General features: G+C 50.8%; 1 protein-coding gene across 1 annotated transcript in view; it reads right to left on the bottom strand.

Moving 5' to 3' along the window:
- PLEKHG4B (pleckstrin homology and RhoGEF domain containing G4B) overlaps positions 1-20,840 on the bottom strand; it is a 62,809-nt gene that overhangs the window by 23,525 nt on the left and 18,444 nt on the right. Inside the window, 4 exon segments of the mRNA XM_057539720.1 lie at positions 1,688-1,811; positions 2,726-2,917; positions 5,618-6,842; positions 15,812-16,009. Of these exon segments, the coding sequence (XP_057395703.1) occupies positions 1,688-1,811; positions 2,726-2,917; positions 5,618-6,842; positions 15,812-16,009 (1,739 nt within the window).

Raw genomic sequence — 20,840 nt, 5'->3', positions numbered from 1 at the left:
TTCCAAGAGCTGAGGGCATGTGGCTTCTCCCGGTGCCGCTCTCATCAGGACGCTCACAGCTACAGCCCTTGTGGGGAATAACCAGCCACACCTTCGGGCTCCAGAACAAGTTCCTCTAAGTCTTCAGAAACATTTTTCTCCCAGGTCTTCATGAGCCGGTGAGCAGCGGCGGGCTGTCTGCACCGCCTGCGGCGAAGTGGAAGAAGCAGGGGTCTGGACGTCCAGCTCAGCCCTGGTCCCACAGACTCCACAGCAGCGGGGGGCCCTGGTCAATTAGGACCTCCCTGCAGTGGTCAAAGGAAAGCTTCTGGTAAACAGAAAATGTCATTATTCTAGGGCTTTGAAGGTGTTTACCTGAGGCATATAGAGTATGAACTAGTGCAAGGATGAAACTAATTTTTTTCAGAGTCATTTCATTATATTTTGAAATCTGTGCTGAAAGATAAGTTTGAAATCCTAGGCTCCGGGCAGTGAAAGTAGGCCCTGCAAATAACTGGGAGCCTCGCTCTGCGAAGGAGCCTGGGGGAATGCAGTACTTTTAAGTCCTTTCCTGCCTATGTGTTCCCACACTGACTGTACCCGTGCCACTTAGAAAAAATGTCAACAGAAAGTCAATACTCCACAGACGAGCATGAGGTCACAGGTGATCCTGTACCAGGGACCGCTCCCATGTCACGCCAGGGCACACCAGGTAGCGTGTTCCCACACGCGCTCACACGTGGCGGTGAGTCACCCAGCATGCGCTCACATGAGGTCACGTGACTTCACCCTAGGGACTGCACAGAGATTATTTCTAGCCCCTCTAGCACACCCATGAGACATCCCTTCATCACGGCACACTACCGACTCCAGCCAAGGGCAGGGCTGGGATTCGGGGCCGGGATTCAAACCTGGGTCGTTGACCTTAGGACTGAGCCCTGGGGCTGCGTCCACCCAGCACCGTGGAGGCTCTTGGTCTGATGGCCGTGAGGGAGCCCAAAGCCTGTCTGCACCTGATGGGAGGGAGGGGCCCCAAACAATGCGCTTTAACCGTCCTTGACTCCGGTTCTCCGTCCGCCCCCATCTCTGTCCTTGGTCCATGGAGAGCCCTGGAGAGGGTCACCCGAGCATGTCTGCTTCCTTGCGTAGGGCGCAGGAGGCAAGGTCCCCTGGAATTCCACACCAGGAAGGTGCGGCTCTGGAGGGGCTGGTGCACTTTCTTCCTGGCACATGTGCTGCTGGCTGCCCGGAGGCCCAGCGATGACACAAGGCCTAGTAGCAGTCAGTCTTCTCTGCTTTCTGGTACCAGGTACCTCCTATTTGTGTGATTTCTTCACCTGGTTATACTAAACGTTCTGTTTGTATCAGCTCGTGTCTTTAATCAAGGTCACTTCAAATCTTTTTTAGAAAGAGGTGGAGCAGAAAACATGAGATAAATGATGCTTAAAGCAAGTACTGAGCAATGAAGAGCAATGCAGAATTCAGGCCTGCATTCGGAGGAGAGGCGTCCAGGCGCACGGGAGGGAAGGGGTGCGTGGGGGACGGCACGTGAGAGCCCGGGCGGGAGGGCCCGGAAGGAGGGGGCGGCGGGAGACGGGACCTGCAGCAGCGACGCGCCCGACAGCAGAGCCCAGGAGCCACCCGAGATCACGCCTCAGTGGGCTTTATCCTCAAAGGGTCTGAACACGGGAGGCGGGCTCAGTCCCACCTGGGGATGGTGTGGAGGTACTTCAGCAGACGGGTCAGCTCAGCACTGGACGTGTGTTCGCTGGACCAGAGTGGGCCCCTTGTACAGACCTGCACCACCGCTCTTCCCTGACGGTCTCGGGTTCCTGCAGAAACAGAGGTGTTGGAGGAGGTCACTGAGAGGATGTGACCGCTAGTTGACCCCCGAGCTGGACCCAGGCCCCTGTGCTCCTCTGCCCTCCTCGCTCCCAGAACCTGCCTAAAGACGCACCTTTGAGATAATGGTGTGGCATTGAGACCGACCGGAGAGTAACGTGACTGAGCCCAGTTAAGGCCTCCAGGTAAACTTTAAGATTCTGGCGGGCGGGGTGGAAATCTTGAGGCCGCCCTATACAAGCCTGGTATATAAGTTACCTGCCACCTGCCAATGTGGAGTGTGGCCTCTTTCTTCGGTCTCTCTCTGCCCTCTGTGAGTATGTGGGCAATTTCAGGTTCCACCCAGGAAGGTCCCAGGAGGCTGTGAACTAACAAGGGGCCATCGTGAAAGGGGGTGGCGCCCCTAGGGACACCCGCGGCTTCAAGCTCGAGGAGTAGGGAGCCAGGACCTGCAAACACTATTTGAGTTATTGGCTTAGACGTGAGATCTGTTGGGAGGGCAGAGCCTGGTGTTCACCTGGGCAGATGACAGCCAAGCTCACCTGGGAGGGTGAGGGCCATCGCCATGCTCTGGCTGTTTGTAACCACCCGAATTCAGATGTTGAAATCTTAATGCCTGATTTGATGGAATTTGGAAGTGAGACCTTTGGGAGGGGTTTTGGTCCTGAGGGTGGAGCCCACATGAATGGGCTTAATGCCCTTATAAAAGAGAGACCCCTGGCCCACCTGCCATGTGCGGACACGGTGAAAAGGTGCTGACTATGAACCAGGAGGGGCCTCACCAGCACCCGCCATGCTGCACCTTGAGCGTGGACATCCAGCCCCCAGGACTGTGAGAAGTAAAGCTCTGGTGTTCATGAGCTGCTGGCCCACGGTAGTTTGTCAGCAAGACAGCCGTGCTCACCTGGGAGGGTGACCACCCCGGACTGCAGTAGCTCCTGGTCGATTTCCAGCTCCTGCCTGGGCGCCTGGCTGGGCAGGTCTCCTGGGCCAGGTGTCCACCCTTCACCCTCGGGGCACAGCGGCTCAGCAAGCAGGTCTGAACAGCGGATGGGGCTGCTTCCTCGGAAGCTGCTGCCCTCTGCACAGACGCCAGCTGCACAAAGGAAAGAGACCTGGTCAAAGATAATGCATTTCTCTGGTTTGAAGGCAGCTACAAATGCAAGGAGAAAACAGGAGACCTGTGAACTTGTCCCATTTCTGGTGGGAAAGGTCAGTGAGCACATCTGCAGGTCAGGCTTTTCCTGAGGAGTAATGAATAAATCACATAAATAAACAGGTTCTCAGATCCTGACAACCAGAAAACACCCAAGGGAGAAACAGTTTATACTGAATAACGTCACGGATTGTGACCTCAACCTTCTGCATCACCCCAGAGAATGAGGCCTCGATCTCATACATCACCTCAGAGAGGGAGTCCTTACCCTCCACGCTGCGCAGAAAAAGGGATTCTCCCTCACCCATCATGTCAGAAGGGGGCCTCGCTTTCACTCGTCCCCTCAGAGAAAGCGTCCTTGCTTCACACATCAACTCAGAGAGGAGGCCTCACCCTCACGCATCTCCTCAGTGTGGGGGCCTCCACCTCAAGCATCACCTCAGAGAGGTGGTCGCTGCCTCACACACCTCTCCACAGAGGGAGGCCTCACCCTCACGCATCTCCTCAGTGTGGGGGCCTCGACCTCAAGCATCACCTCAGAGAGGTGGTCACTGCCTCACACACCTCTCCACAGAGGGAGGCCTCACCCTCACGCATCTCCTCAGTGTGGGGGCCTCGACCTCAAGCATCACCTCAGAGAGGTGGTCGCTGCCTCACACACCTCTCCACAGAGGCAGGCTTCACCCTCACACATCCCCTCAGTGTGGGGGCCTGGCGAGATACGTGCCTCAGAGAGAGCTTCCTCGCCTCACACACCTCTTGAGAAAGGGGATCTCCACGCACGTATCACCTCTGCGAGGGGGGCCTCATCCTCCAGCATCAACTCTGGGAGGGGGTCCTCGTCCAAACACACCCCTTCAATGAGAAAGGCTTCGCCCTCACACATCTCCTCAGAGATGGGTCCTCAAGTCACTTGTCACAAAAGAGAACGGGGCCTTCCCTCCAGATTCACCTCAGAGAGGGGGGGTTTCACCCTCACACATCACCTCAGAGAGGGGGGCTTCACCCTCACACATCACCTCAGAGAGGGGGGCTTCGCCCTCACACATCACCTCAGAGAGGGGGGCTTCGCCCTCACACATCACCTCAGAGGGGGGGGGCTTCACCCTCACACATCACCTCAGAGAGGGGGGCTTCGCCCTCACACATCACCTCAGAGAGGGGGGCTTCGCCCTCACACATCACCTCAGAGAGGGGGGCTTCGCTCTCACACATCACCTCAGAGAGGGGGGGCTTCGCCCTCACACATCACCTCTGAGAGGGGGGTTTCACCCTCACACATCACCTCAGAGAGGGGGGGTTTCACCCTCACACATCACCTCAGAGAGGGGGGCTTCGCCCTCACACATCGCCTCAGAGAGGGGGGGCTTCACCCTCACACATCACCTCAGAGAGGGGGGGCTTCACTCTCACACATCACCTCAGAGAGGGGGGCTTCACTCTCACACAAATGTGACCTTATTTGGAAAAGGCTCTTCGCAGAAGTGAACTAGTGAAGTTTAGGGTGGGCCCTAAATTGAATGATAGGTGTCTTTACCAGAGAAAGGAGAGGGAGGCTGGAGACACAGTGAGACACAGGGTGAAGGGCAGTGAATTTGGCCAAGGGACACCTGGGGCTCCAGTAGCCAGAAGAGGCAGGAAGGACCCTCCCCTGGAGCCTCTGGAGGGAGTGGGACCCTGGGACACCTTGATCTTGGACTTTAGGACCAGAAATGTGTGGATAATTTTCTGTTGTTCGGAGCCACGAAGTCTGTGGTACTTTGCTGTGGCAGCCCCGGAAATGAATACATGTAAACATTTTCAACAGTTGATATGGACATGGAGACAGGCTTCTACTGAATCAAGTGACCAGACCAATTGTCACAGGTGGGAGAGGGGAGGAGGAGGAGGAGGGGAGTGTGGGGGGGAGGGGAGTGTGGGGGAGGGGAGTGTGGAGGGGAGTGTGGGGAGGGGAGTGTTGGGGGAAGGGAGTGTGGGGGAGGGGCGTGTGGGGGGAGGGGAGTGTGGGGGAGGGAGTGTTGGGGGAGGGGAGTGTGGGGAGAGGAGTGTGGGGGAGGGGAGTGTTAGGGGAGGGGAGGGTGGGGGAGGAGAGGGTGGGGAGAGGGGAGTATGGGGGAGGGGAGGGGAGTGTTGGGGGAGGGGAGTGTGGGGAGGGGAGTGTTAGGGGAGGGGAGGATGGGGGGAGGAGAGGGGAGTATGGGGGAGGGGAGTGTTGAGGGGAGGAGTGTGTGTGGGAGGGGAGTGTGGGGGGAGGAGAGTGTGGGGGGAGGGGAGTGTGGGGGGAGGGGAGTGTGGGGAGGGGAGTGTGGGGAGGGGAGTGTTGGGGAGGGGAGCATGGGGGGAGGAGAGGGTGGGGAGAGGGGAGTATGGGGGGAGGGGAGTGGTGGTGGGAGGAGTGTGTGGGGGAGGGGAGTGTTGGGAGGGGAGTGTTAGGGGAGGGGAGGGTGGGGGTGAGGAGTGTGTGGGGGAGGGGAGTGTTGGGGGAGGGGAGTGTGGGGAGGGGAGGGTGGGGGGAGGAGAGGGTGGGGAGAGGGGAGTATGGGGGGAGGGGAGTGTTGGGAGGAGTGTGGGGGGGAGGGGAGTGTGGGGAGGGCAGTGTTAGGGGAGGGGAGGGTGGGGGCAGCGGGGGTGGACATTTACCTTCCTCTCCTGTGCAGCTGGGACTCTCCACCATGTCTGGACAGCTGGAGCCTGTGGTTCTGGTCCCCACCGCTTGTCCTCCCAGGAGACCCCCGGGCCTGGTGCTGGCTAAGTGCTGGGAGGCCCGCCGGGTGTCACCTCGGGAGCTTCTGAGGGACCTATCCCAGGATCGAGACCTCCTGGGAAGGGTCCTCCCTGCAGCTCCTGGACCACTCTCTTGACTCGGGATCTCCTGGGGGTCTCCCCCAGGGCCAGGGATCTCTTCCTGGGTAAGACTGGCCGCTGCCCTGGCCCCCCGGGCCCTGTGGCCGTGGGTCTGGGAGCCACAGGCCTCGTCCCCGATGGAGTCCTCAGAGCTGGAGCCCAGGGGCATAGGGTTCCGCAGGGCCTCCATGTAGGACTTCCTGAACCAGCGTCTGGCCTCCACACTGGCTGGGGCCCTGGGCGGCCGCCTCCTGGAGCTCGGGCTGCCCCCCTCTGCGTGGCAGGCGAGGGCCTTGGAGCCGTCCTTGCTGTCCGTGGGGTCCAGCCTCCCTCCTGGTCCTTCAGGGCTCTCAGGACACTCCCAGGGGTCCTGCTCTGAGGGGCCAACCCCCGTGAGGCCTCTACTGGGACTCCCGGACAGGGTCCTGGGGCTTTCGCACTCAGCCCTTCCTGGGGAAGGAAGACGGCGGGGCTGGTCCCTGCTGGGATGCCCGGCGCAGTGGGGCAGGGCTGGGGTGTGCTTGGAAGGCGTGCCTCCCTGGGGAGCGGGGCTGGCCGCGGTTGGTGCCGGGGCTGCAGCCTCCGAGGCGCTGCCGGGTGGCGGCTGCTGAGGCCCAGGACGGCTGGGGCAGCTGCGCAGGTTGGTTCCGGTGGTGGCGACAAAGACAGGGTCTGTGACGTTGTTCCAGGGGGTGCGGTAGACCGCCGAGCCCGAGGTCAGCAAGCAGTTTTGCAAGGGGACACTGCTCTGCTCCCCGTTCACCAGTTCCAGGAACTGTCCCGTGAAGACACAGCCGTACATGGCCTCGGGGACAGCGACTTCCTCCGAGCCTTGCCCAAGCCGGGAGAGGCGTTTCAAGACCAGTCTGGCGGGCTGCCTCCCCGCCGCCACGCTGATCTGCAGGTAGAAGTCCCCAGGCCTGAGGCTGACTCCGCGCAGCGGCGCCAGCTGCACCACCACCTTCTCGCGGATGCACAGCGGCCAGCCTTCGTGCAGGAAGAGGAGGCCCGCGTACCTGGCCTGGGACGAGAGCGAGGGAGGGAGCTTAGCGGCTGACGTGGAACCTGGCAGAGCCCCTGGTCTCTGTCCAGCAGGAGGGTGGGCGACTGGGGCCCCCAGCACCTCAGAACACCCAAGGGATCAGGACTGAAGACAGGGCAGTTAGAAACGCGTCCGTACAGCTCTTCCTGGGTGGCTGGGGGAGGCGGACAGCTGGGGGCGGGGAGCTACCCCAGGCACAGGCTCAACCCCAGGGGCTGTGGGCTGGGCCACTCCCAGGGGTCGGCCCCACCTGGGCAGGGGCTGGGCTTTCACCCTCTCGCCCCTGCAGCCCTTGGTCTAAGCTCACGGCACCCACGGGCAGCCCGCAGGCAGAGCACGGCCTCTGGAACTGCAGGGTGGGGACCACGGTGAGAGGGCACTGATCTAGGGCACCCACGTCACGCAAGCTCCCACCCACAGCAGCCGTCCTTTCTGCTTATTTGAAGGGGTCACTGGAGTTTGCAACCAAGCTGTCGATTATGGGGTGAGTCCTTAACCACCTCTTTGAGAAGAACTTGCTCTAGAAAAAAGGTTTCGACTTCAGGATGGATGAGCCAGTGTCTCCGTGGGGCGGGAGGGTGTCAGGCTGTTAGGGAACAGCAGTGGGACGCCCACATGCCAGAGCTGCAGATACAGGTTCTGAAACGGGATCGCATTCTACTGTTTGGGTTTAGTTCTAGCATTGTTTTTTGCAGCTTTCCCTACTCCAGCACTGACTTACTGCACAACCCCTAATTAAATAATACAGAAAATGAAAAAGAAGAAAGAATCTCATCCTAATATACCTCTAGAGACTTTTAACTTTCTGTGCCCTTATCCACTGTTTATTATTAGTTATTTAAACTGCAATAGTAATGTAGACAGAATTTGGTATTCTTGTCAGCAGTCACCCTAAGCAAGCACTTCTGTTACTCAGTTGCCATCTTGATGGCTACTTAAGGATCCTCTATTGTCAGAATCGACAGTGCTTCTGTGGATTTCTATTGTAAATCAAAAATGCAAGGAACGTGTTCATGATATCATTTTCATGATATTCTTCTTCTTTTAAATTATCATTTTCCGGGATTAGGATTACAGGATCAAAGGCTATGAATGTCTTTTATGATTCTTGACAATATGACCAATTTGTCATCAAGAGACATACTGTCAGCAGTAGGGTATCACAGTAAGGTATCACTGTGCCCGCTGATTAGCAGCGTAAGGCTTTACATAAAGAAACTGTTTCCTGGGCTTCCCTGGTGGCGCAGTGGTTGAGAATCTGCCTGCCAATGCAGGGGACACGGGTTCGAGCCCTGGTCTGGGAAGATCCCACATGCCGCGGAGCAACTGGGCCCGTGAGCCACAATTACTGAGCCTGCGCGTCTGGAGCCTGTGCTCCGCAACGAGAGGCCGCGATAGTGAGAGGCCCGCGCACCGCAATGAAGAGTGGCCCCCGCTTGCCACAACTAGAGAAAGCCCTCGCACAGAAACGAAGACCCAACACAGCCAAAAATAAATAAATAAATAAATTAATTAATTAAAAAAAAAAAAAAAGAAACTTTCCTAAATTAACACGTATGCTGTGGAATATTGTTGTTTTAATTCACATCACGTGATTGTGAAGCCAACAGTTTTCTGATGCTTGTCTTCTGTAAATTCTCATGTACTTTTGCTCTTTCTATGAATTGTGGTCCTATTTTTGCCTTAGTTACTGCGAGATTTAAAAAAAACATTTAACAGACAGTAATTTTTTTGCACTCACCGTTAGCGGACACGTACCCACCACAGTTCTGAAAGGCAAACTCTCTACAGTTTTGATTGTAAATCTTTCTACTCCTCTGGAATCCAAATTCAACAGATGCTATAAATATAGTCATGTTCTGAGTAGTTCCAGTTCTGAGAAAACTCCAGGTTGAAAAGGAGCTTTCTTTCTCTCATTTCAACACCTTCTCTAAATGGTTGTTTGAGGGAATTCCCTGGCGGTCCAGTGGTTAGGGCTCCATGCTCTCACTGCCAAGGGCCCAGGTTCAGTCCCTGATCAGGGAACTAAGATCTCACAAGCCGGGCGGTGCAGCCAAAAAAAAAAACAAACCAAAAAAACCCCCAAAACAAAACAAAAAAAGGTTGTTTGATGTGTTTCAAGGAAGAGGTGTTAGAACCAAAGCTTTTTTATTCAAAAGGAGGTGGGTGGGCTTCACTGTTTAAGAGCTACAGTTCAGCTGCTAAAAGCAAGTACAGAGTCTTTCTTTATAATGAGCTTTCACAAAGCGGTTCAGGAACCTGCATGTCACAAGATCATAGCAGGTTTTCAATCATCATAGACGCATCATATCAGTTATTAACAATATTCCAAAAATCTCAGCATTCCTTTCCTGCTTGGGTGACTAAAAACAAAACAAAACAAAACTTTTCTGGTCCCTTGGAAAAGCCAGAACAGGGACTTGGCTGTGGATTAAATGTGAAAACTACAGCTGAGCTTCCCTGGGTCCTTGACAACTTCACATACTGTTGCCCCGTGCAGACCATCCACTGTCCAGGCTGTCCTGGGCAAGGGGACAGGCGACCTTCCTGGGCCTGACTGGGCACAGGGGGACAAGCTTCCCTCTGCGTGTGTCCATGGAACACTGTCCCAACAATCTGCCTGTTGGGGTCCTGTCTCCCCGACCCTGTGGCAGAGGATGGTCCCCAGGTGGTCCGCTCAACAACATATTACCAGGCACCAGAAGCACCTGAACATATTTGTTCATATTTCAGGAAGACTGACCAGCTTCCCAGATCGTGACTAGGTGTTCTTCAGCGTGTCCCTGGCCTGAGCTCTGTGCATGGCGTCTGGCTGCCACACGCAACTTGCTGCCTCGTCAGTGTCTGTATGTTTCAGCCAGGGCTGAGAATTACACACCCGGGTCCTGAGCAGTCAGTTAAAGCTGCCATAGACTAGAACATCACCTCTTATCTCCAACTTTTTAAGGTTTCCATTCTATTTTGCTAATTAGGGGATGTTTCCAAAGTGAAGAAAGAAGAACAAGCAGAACTGCCCTGTATTCACACTTACAGGCCTTCAACAGCACAGCATGCTAAGGTCACTGCATGGCCTCTTGTGCTTGTTTTTATTTATTTAGTTAGTTTTTATAAATTTATTTATTTATTTATTTATTTTTGGCTGCGTTGGATCTTCCTTGCTGCGTGTGGGCCTTCTCTAGTTGCGGCGAGCAGACTTCTCGTTGTGGTGGCTTCTCTTGTTGCGGAGCATGGGCTCTAGGCACGTGGGCTTCAGTAGTTGTGGCACGTGGGCTCAGTAGTTGTGGCTTACAGGCTCTAGAGCGCAGGCTCAGTAGTTGTGGTGCACAGGCTTAGTTGCTCCGCGGCATGTAGGATCTTCCCAGACCAGGGATCGAACCCGTGTCCCCTGCATTGGCAGGCGGATTCTTAACCACTGTGCCACCAGGGAAGTCCCTTGTGCTTGTTTTTAAAATGTACGTTAAAAAACACAGATATAAAACAAACTTACAACCTCTTTTTGGCTTAATATTATATCACAATCATTACCTCATTTAAAAACATTTCTTTAAAACATTTTAATCTGTGTATATTTATACATTATTGATTTAACCTTCCTCCTAATATGTATACCTGGTTTTTACTATTATAAGTAACACTGCAACACATATTATTGGGAATGAATCTGGACTTGCATTTTAGATCACTTGCTGTGGCTAAACTTTCTGAGTCAAACTGTGCATGACAATTTAAAGATTCTGCATACATATTAAAACAACTGCTTTCCAGAGAGGTCATTACAATTTTCACCACAATGAGAAGAGCATCACCTTGTCTATCGTACTGAACTCTCTCTGCTCTGAATACTAACCTGTCTATTTTTCTGCTCATTAGTAAGCAAAAACTTGTGTCTTGTCATTTGCTTTGCGTTTCTCAGACCACATGGTATATCTGTTTTGATTCTTTTACTTTCAGTCTTTGGATTGTCTTTGCATTAAAGGGCAATTCTTATAACCAGCATTTAGTTGGTCCTGCCTTTTTTCCAGTCTGACAATCTCTGTATTTTACTTGGAATGTTAAATTCACTTAATGACATTTAATATAATTATTGACATGGCTGGATTAAATCTATCATCTTGGCATAAAATTTCTATTTGCCCTATCTTTGTTCCTTTGTTCTTCCTTTTATCTCCTCTTCTATTTTTTAGATTCCATTTATTTCCTCTATTGAATTTTTAGTTATACCTATCTGTCTTATTTTTAGTGGTTGCTCTCAATATTACAATATGCATCTTTAACTTATCACAGTCTATCTTAAAGCAATATATTATTTTAAAACAATGTAACAACCTTACAGCAGTAAGGTAAAATAATGACATTTCCAGATAAATAAAAGAGTAGACTAGCACAGATGCTATGCAAGAAACGCTAAAGCTATAATTTCAAATGTATAATTTTAGCGTTATAAAGCTATAATGCTAGATGCTATAATTCGATTTACTCCCTTCCACAGTTTGTGCTTTTGTTGTCATATGTCTTATTGCTACATTTGTTATAAATTCCACAATATATTGCTTTAAGTGGTCACTAATTTTTAAAAGAAATTCACACTTACAAATTTAGCCTTTCTTTGCGCTCTTCATTCTTCTGTCGATCTGAACTTCTACCTGGTACCAGATCCCTTCAGAGTCTAGACCTCCCTTTAGCATTTCTTGCATAGCATCTGTGCTAGTCTACTCTTTTATTTATCTGGAAATGTCATTATTTTATCTTCCTGTTGAAAGATATTTTTTGCTGTATATAGAATTTTAGGTTGACTTTTCTTCCTTTAACTTTTTAAAGATATTTTTCCATTGTCTTCTGAAGTCCAATGCTTCCGATAAAAAGCCACCATCATTCTTATTGCTGCCCCTGTATGTTAAGATTTCCCCTTTATGATGGGTTTTCAGCATTTAATTATAATGTGTCTAAGTGTTGTTCTGTTAGTATTTATCCTGCTCCGGGTTTGATGAGCTTCCTGGATCTATGTGTTAGATCTGTGTTTTTTAAAAAATTGTTACATTATCCAACAATATTTCTTTAAATATTTTTTTCGGCCCTATTTTCTCACTCCTCCCCTTCTGGGAATCTGATTGCACATATGTCTGACTTGACACTCCCATAAGTTACTGAAGCTTGCTCACCTTTTTCCCTCCTCTCTCTCCTCTCTGTGCTTCCGTCTGCTTCATTTCTTCTGGCATGTCTTCAAATCACGTATACAGTATTTTTAGTTCTAAGATTTCCACTTTGTTCTCATTTTACAGTTTCCAAATCGTTCCTGAAATTCTTCATCCACTTCATCCATATTTACTTGTAGATTATTTAATATGTTTATCATAGTTTTTAAAAAGTCGGCCTTATAATTCCAAACCTGGGTAGTCTGTGAGTCTCTTTCTATTGACAATTTTTTCTCCTTTTTATGGGTTGATAATCTGGTGCCTTTGCACGTTTTGTAATTTTTAAATTTTATGCCTGAGCTTTTGCCTAAAGCAGATAATTTTTTAAAAAGAGGAAATGCTCTTTACCCTGTTAGACAGCTAGGATGAAGCGTTTATCAGTTTAAAGCACTTAGAAACAGAGCAAGCTTGGGGTGGGTTGTGGCTTTAAACTCCCCAGGAGTCCAGTGAGATATCTCTTCACTTTTCAGCTCAGCCCCCGACTCTCTTGGCCACCAAGAATAGCTTATAAAATTTACATTGGTTGAGGCTTGGTTCAACTTTCATAAATTTCGGTTTACCAACTGTTTCAAGTGCTCCAGTGGTTGGGTTCACAACTCTCCATCCAGGGAGGCCTGGTACCAACCGCTGCTGGACTTCTGAACTGGGACATGTTAAAACTATGAGACAAAAATTTTAAGACTGTGAGACCATGAGACCATGAGAGTTGGAAATCACAACACTTTGAAACTGTGTGATTTTAAGATTTTGATATATTTTGCTTTCTGTTCCCACCCCTCAGTCTCCACTTATTCTGTTAGAGAATTTCTAGGATTAGTAGAGAGGATTATCATTACATTCAACGCTCCTCCAGATTCCAATCTGATATTCCAGCCCTGAGGTTTCTGAAGTCCGGTTCCTGCTAGTCTGAGCAGAGATGGTCTTCCTCTGGCAGCTCCTCATCCATCCTCCCTGAAACCTCGGTGACTGGCCCCAGGGATGGAAGTGTCTTCTGCTCTTTGCTCACTTAGGAAGGCATTGTCACTCCACGGTTAAGCTCTTTTAGCTCTTTGTGTATCCACAGCTCTTGGACGGCTTTAGAGGAAGGTGTACTTGTTTGGTTTGTATCAGAATTTCTTGTTTTTTTGACAAGAGTAAAGTCTTTCATACACTTCAACATCCTAAATGGAAATAGGGCTCACCTGTTCATCAGCTCTAACTGTTTTGCCAGTTTCCTTTGTGGTTCTCTGTTAGGAGTACATTTACAAATTTCCAAATAGAAGGGTGTCTTTTGAAAACTTGATTTCTAGTTTTATTGCTTTGTGGTCTTAAGATATCAATTCTTTGGTATTTGTTAACATGTTATTGCTAATGGTCAATTCTGGTCAAATTTGGTAAATGTATATGAATGCTTAAGAATGTATGTTCTTTAATATTCTCTAATTGTATACATTCTTGAGATAAATGTATATCTTCTAATGGTAAAACTTGGCTAGAATTTTATCAAATATTGGTTAAGTTTGGAGAAGGTTCCATTTGTGCTTGGGAACTATACCTATTCTAAAATTGTTGGGCTCAGCACTCCAGGCATGCCCATTAGCAGAGAGAGATATCGTGTTCAGATGTTTATCTTAAGTAATATGTAAGTGGCCTGCTTTTCCTGTTTGCTTTGGAGGGAGGTGAAATCTCCCACTTGTAATTCCCTCAGTTTCTGCTTCAAGCATTTTCAGGCTATGTTGTTAGGAGTTTACAGATTGTTATAGCTTCCTGGTTGTTAGCAGTACTATTATCCAATGGTCCTCTTTAGCCCTATCAATGCATTTGCCTTTTACTATATTTAGTTTGTTGTGAACATCGCTACATCCATTATCCTTGGTTAGAATTTTGCTGGCCTGCCTTTTTCAACCTGTTATTATATATGTTGTACTTTTTATTTCCATGTTTTTATCTTGTTTATTCCCTTCTCCTTTTCTGATTTCCATTTGATTTCATTTTTTAAGTTCTAATCCCTTGCCCCTGCTTTCCCCCCTTGCAGAAACATTCTGTTTTATACCTTTCTGATTACTTTTCTTTAAACTTCTCCAAGCATTTTTTGGACACAAACCGTGATGAAACAAAGTTACAAATAAGTCAGTGAGTGATTTTAAGCATTTCTGGTTTCTACAGAGGGATGGGAAAATGGTGGTCATCGAACTCTTATGTTAACATAGAAACTTATCTTAAAATTAATATGATTAATAATGATCTCTAAGCCACATACTTTGATGATACTTGGTAAATGAATAAAAACTGCATTGAATTTACATTAACTAAAATATTTTTATATTCACAGTTGTCAAGATAAGTTCATTTTCTCCTATGTCATATAGATGATCAAATTTTAATTTCTTAATTAAAAAGTAAAAAGCAATATAAATATGAAAACAGTAAGGCTGTCCCTAAATTTCATTTTTTTTTTTAATTTTATAGCTACTTTATTTATTTATAAATTTCATTTTATGCTTTTTAAATACTTATAAATATGCATCCATATTAAAGAGTAATATTATTCATATGGCTTTTTCAGAAGATAAGCAATTTGGAAGTGGGAAGGGTGATGACTTGTTAAAATGGAAGGAAAAAGAAAATTAGAAGAAAAGACAAAAGACATTAGTTCAGAATAGCTTTTCAAGACATGCCTTTGAAAGGGAGCAAGTGTTTTCAGATCCAACTTAAAGCAGCTTGGCTCTGTGTGCTGCTTTTATCTCCTGACAGGCAAATTTCTCTGCTTCTTCCCTATCAATCAACACCCTTTAGATGTGCAAAGGTACATAATCATGAAGGAAGTATCCTCTAGGCAGACTACTGCAAACAAAGAATTAAATCTAGGATATCCATGGTCATTTGTCTACCACACTCAGTTAAAAGACATTCAAAGAGTTTAATAAATCGAAGTAGCCCAGTGGTAGTTTTTCAAAAAGCCCTAATTCAATATGACTGGAGTAGTAAAAGGTGATGATTAATAAAGATCTTACTTTTTAAGATCTAGCCATGAATCTCTGCATTTCACTGCAACATACCTGCAACGTGGCTTTCATTAGTTTTAACACTGCCGCAGAAATAACCTACAATAAAAATATCCTCCCAATAAACTAAACACATAAGAGATTCATTCAGCAGGGTCTGTCTGTATATACTGGAACTGCTCCCGTACGTTCTGAGATGACTACTCAGGAGGGGGACTTAGTCCCTTCGTACATAGACTGGAGTGAGAGTTCCCTGGGGCACCAGAGAGAAGTCTGCAGACAGTGGGCTCCATGCTCACTGGCAGGTTGAGAAGCCCTGTTTCTGGGGCATATGCCTTATTTCACCAATTATTTGGAACCAGGAAAAGGTGGAGCCAGAAGCCAAAGGGAATAAGCTGAGCCAGTGCCCAAAGGACCCAATGGAATAGAGGAAAATGGGACGGTTTCCCCAGTTATGTGTTTAAACGCTACAAAAAAAATGGCTGAGACTACAATTTATTTTTATTTTTAAATAATACCCTGCTTTCTTTCAGAAAGAAAACAACAAATGCTCACTTGAATGATGTCCGCTTAACCCCTGGATTAGTCTGAAATGCACGGAAGCATATCCTCCTTTGCTTCCTTCACCAGCATATTCCCCTGGATCTAAAATCCCTATGGCTCAGATTAGATATTTTCCAGCTACCAGATTAAAACACTGCCTGTCTCTTCTCCCTAGTCAAAAGTGAACGGGCGGGCCTCCCACGGGCTCCATCCCCGGGGAGGTACTCACACAGGCCTCCCGCTGCAGGTGCTGCAGGGCCCTCTTGGCTGGGATGAGGAAGTCCATGAGGCAGCGCAGCCCATCGCCACCGTAGAGCTTCTCGGCCACGCTGAACAGCTGCCAGAGCACGGTGGCTGCCGTGGCCTCAAAAGGCGGGTAGAGGGCAGAGAGTGTGCTCTGTACGCAGGCGTCGAGGGATTCCAGATCCTGAAGTGGAAGAGAGGTTTGGGAAATTTAATACATCTAACAAGACAGGTGCACTGGCCACCTTCACAGGCTAGCACTGAGGTGTCCACTGTGAAGGCACCCGGCATATATCCGGGGATGTGAGTTATCTTTGTGAAACACAGGAGGTACGGGCGAATCCCCAGCACAGAGAAGAGTTCCTGTTGGGGAGGATCTGTTGGTCCCCACGTTGTCACAGAGCGGAAGCATCTGAGGAAGTGCCCATGTCTGTAACAGGTACACCTGACACCTGTGCCCACGAGGGGAGCCCTATCTAATGCCTGTGAGTGACGGCTGTCATTGTTACCACAGGAGGCACCGCCAAGTTTGGTCTGACATAAGTTCCATCCCATCAAATTCTGAAACATGCACCTTAAATGCTGCTTTTTAGGATCTTCCGTGGAGCATGGAGAATTTCCCAGGGGCTTCCCCCTTCCCTGGTCCCCCTTCCCCAGCACTCCTGGCTCTGCACAGGGAATGCGGGGCCCTTGCGGGGAGGACAGAGCTGGTCCATATGCCATTTTATACTCAGAAAGGAAGTTCATCCTAGGAAATACATTTTACTTGTACTGATGATTTTTTAAAATTTAAATAGAAACCATTAGGGCATCCTGCATCAAAATCCCAGAACTGTGCTCATTCAGTCATTCCAAAAACAGCCATCATTGGTATCTGATTTCCCCTTTAAATTTTGGTGCAACATGCTTTTATATAAAGACGGAAAGCTTTTAGTTTAAAAAATACTTAATTCTATTTTTAGATGTAACATTTCCTGAGGAAATGCCATAAGGTTTATTTGTTTGGAGAGGAAATGCAAGGCCACAAATAACAGTTAAAAGCCAAAGAGGTTAAAATTGCATAATAGATTTTTAAAGGAACAATGATTACTGTCTGAGACTCCTCTGAATGGCTAATCATAGATACTTTCCCAAGGCAATTAAAAGTAAAGCAGTGAATCCTCTAAGTCTGCAGTAAATGAGGAGCTGAAGAGAAGCCATCTGTCCTGCCCGAGAGCCGAGGGCCGAGGGCCATGTGCTGCAGGTCAGCTCAGAGGCTGGAACCCCCCCACCTCCCCGTCAGCCTGCTGAGTCTCCCAGGCCCGCACCGGCCTTCCTGCCACCTCCTGCTCCCCCGGCAGACAGGGCCACTCCCTTGCCAACAGGAATTCTCTACATACCGATTCTTCCGCAAAGTGCCATGTGCTCTGGCTTCCAAGAACTCAAATCACACCTGAGTCACAAACAAACATCAGTCCAGGGACTGAACGGAGCTGGTCTGGAGCGGGGGCAGGACTCAGCCTCCTCGGAAGTTACTAGAGATACAAATCAGCTGGAAGGAGGTGGGGTGCGGCCCTGGAGCACAGTCTCTAAAGACCTACTTTGAATTGAAGTGCAAACTTCAGGCCCTCCCTGGGAGAGACGTCCACCTGCCGCTCAGATGCCCAAATCCAGGCCCGTTCCTCCCCCAGACCCACGGGGCAGGCCCCGATTCCTTGGTCAGCTGTGGTCAGCAGGATATCGGCTCCCACCTCGCCAGCTCACCTTCTGAAAGCTGCCCAGTGTCGGGGGGAAGGGGCCGCTCCTGGAGACCCCACAGCCCTGGTCACCCACGGGCAGCAATGGCCTCCCCGGCCCCTTCTCTGCCCTTCGGTTCCCGTGGTGACCGGGTCTGGCCCCGCACTCAGCCTGGCGGACGCCCCTCCACCAGCCCCCATACCCTGTGGGGTCCCCCACTCGGAGGCTGGTCCTGGCAAGAGCTGCCCAAGGGAGCTGCCTGCCGCCCGAGAGGCCACTTCCCAGGTTAGGTGAGGTGAGGAAGCCTCGGGAAAGCCGAGGGAGCGACTCCTCTAGCCTCTCTGCGCTCACGTGCCCGAGGGCGCTGCCTGCACAGCCCTGTCCGGCTGTCGCCGCTCTCGGGGAGCTGCCGTGGGAGCCCCCCACCACCCTGATGACGGGGCTCACTCCTGTCCTTGGGGAGAGGGTTCTGATGGACCAGCCAGGTTACCTGACCGGAGGCGGACGTCTAGGGCCTGCACCCCAGAACAGACACGAACCACCCCGCAGCCTGAAGCGTGCCCCAGGCTGGCGTGCTCGGTATAGGCAAATGTTCCTACTTGCACACAAATTATAGGAGGGGGCAGCGGACATACAGGAGCCTGAGAGCAGAGAGGCAGAAACCATTACATCATAGCAAAACCAAATTACCTTGAATATACTCAATTCTGCTTAAGAAAACAGGAAAGTATACAGTACGTTTCAGAAAGATTTCCATAAGAAATGCTTAAAAAGAGAACACTGTTTAGTATCTTAAAGGGTGAAGTTCCATCATCTGGTACATTTGTCTGTTTAGCATCATCTTCCCTGATGTTTGCTGGGCTGTGCGTGTGTGTGTGTGTCTGTGTGTGAGCGTGTGGGGTGTCTGTGTGTGTGTCTGTGCATGTGGGTGTCTACGTGTGTGTCTTTGTGGGGTGTCTGTGTGTGTGTGTCTGTGCATGTGGGTGTCTATGTGTGTGTCTTTGTGGGGTGTGTGTGTGTGTATGTTTATGTGTGTGTGTGTACACCTACATAAGTAGGGAGCCAAGTGGGCAAATTCTTAAAATCGTTCCTAGACCTCTGGGTGCAGAGGCAGAGGAGGGAGTGGACACAGGGAGGGAGAATGTCCATTGAGCATTTCTAACTGTTTCCACCTGGGCCCGCTCTCCACATGGTATAACTCACCCATTCACCAAAACCTGGCAAACCATCAAAACATCCCAAGTAGACAGGAAAGGACTGACTTCTGAAACAACTCAGTATTCCCGTTTGAAGCAAATGCACATACGGACATGGCTGGCTTCAGAACATAGGACTGCGCCTGTTTACTTGATCATAAATCTAACCGCGGCTTAGACTGTGACAAGTGTGAACACACATTAGTGGGATGGCTGAGACAGCACTGGTGTGAAGGCATTTGGTTACCATTCCGCTGCACTGAGAATCCTGTGTTATTTGGCTGACAGCAGAACTGCTTTTGCCTTTTAACAACAGAAAATTTACATCTGGAAAAACATTTTAAAGCTTCACTCTTGACAAAGGATTTGCTTTCCCCGCTAAGTTTAGTAAAATTTGGGTGACATGAGAGTGACTTCGTGGCAGCAAGTTCCTCCTGCCCTGCGCCTGCAGGAGAGGACCCAGTCTCGGTGCACAGGCCCGCCCCGTGACCCTCTAACCTCGCGTGTGCTGGAGATGAGGAGACAGAGGCTGGGGCCTAGTGGGTGCCGGTCGCAGAGACTCGGGAAAGATGCCCGCTGGAAACAACCTGCTTCTCCCTCCCGGGGGCAAGCAACAGCCAAATGTCACAGCACACGGAGTTTCTTCTCACTTGGAGGCTTGTGCTGACTGAAGGATGCCAGCTGAACGGGGCGAGGGACCAGCAGGGTGCCCGTCCAGGGGCCGGCTGGCTGGAGAGATGCAGCCGAGGCTGGCCCGCTGTGCAGCGCCCACATTTTAATTCAGGTGCAGCATCCCTGGGGATGAGTGAGGCTGTGAACCCAGGACGGAGACGCAGGCCGTCTGCAGCCATGGCAAGGCAGCCCACACGTCAGGAGAGGGTCTGCAGGGGCCACCCAGGGAAGGCACCCAAGACTACAGAGTGCTGGATAGAGAGGGTCCCCAGCAGGCGGCGCACAGACCAGGTTCCGAGACCCTCCCCCACTACCCCGCACAGACGTGGGCTGGCCTCTGACCCAGTGCAGCCCCTCACGTCGCGATGGGGACGGAGAGCGCGAGAAAGTCAGAGGCGTCGGCACAGCCACCTTGGGGACGCCTGCCCTGTGGCCACCGCGACGACCAGGGAGCCCAGATGCCCAGTCTCGTGGGTGACCCCTTGACATCTGGGTCGTCACGCCCAGGGACAGCAGGGCGCGTCTAGGACACAGGACGGGGTCTCAGATGGGGTTAGGGGAAGACCGGGCAGCCAGTCCTGTGCACCCGCCTCAGCCAGGCTGGGGGGCTTCTCCAGGACACAGTCATGTCACCTTGCTCTGAAAATCCACAGTGGGCTGACGTCAGGGTGCAGAGAGCAAACACAAGTGGGCTGGGGCACGGTCCCAGAGGCACCGTCCCTGGGGGGGGGGGGAGGGCGGCGGTCGCAAAGGGCCCCCGTCTGGCCTGGGAGTCGGCTCCTCCGGCATCCCCATGACCAGCCCCCAGCCACACCCCAGATGGCGCACAGCCTAGGACGGGACCACCTGAGCTGGGCTGCCTGTCAGCCAGGCACCTCCGCCCCAGAAATTCACCACTGTGGCCTTTGCCTCTGGCCAGATTTTAGAAATAAAAATCAGGCTGTAAGGGCGGCAGCAGGTACCCATCACGGGACACTGGAACCCTTCCGGCAGTCCGTCCGAGCAGTGGGCCTCCCTGTGGCCCACTTTCCATCAATGGCCACTTTCTCAGCCCCATCGGCGTGAATGAGGAGGCTGGCACAAAACCCACACTCCCAGGAGGGCTGCTCTGGGCAGCCGACCTGGTTACAGCCACTCAGGTACTCTTAACAGAGGTCTCCTTCCTACAAGGGCCCAGTGGCGGCCCCCGGTGTCCTGTCCAGGGCCCCGATGGCCATCTCTGATTTCCTGTGTGCAGAGACCCAGAAACCACCTTTGAGTCAAAGGAAACCTGTCTAGGAAGCCTGGTCCCCTTGGCTGGGCTGGTGTGCTAGCCTGTCTATACCAGAGCTGTCTGCATCCAGCCTGCCCACACCTGGCCGGTCTACACCCGGCCCTGCTCTCCACTGGCCAGCTGCTGCGTGTTAGGGCTTCCTGGCCCTCCCGGCTGTG

This window comes from Balaenoptera acutorostrata, chromosome 2 (genome assembly GCF_949987535.1).
Source record: "Balaenoptera acutorostrata chromosome 2, mBalAcu1.1, whole genome shotgun sequence".
NCBI classification, from domain to species: domain Eukaryota; kingdom Metazoa; phylum Chordata; class Mammalia; order Artiodactyla; family Balaenopteridae; genus Balaenoptera; species Balaenoptera acutorostrata.
This window is presented reverse-complemented; position numbering and strand designations above follow the sequence as displayed.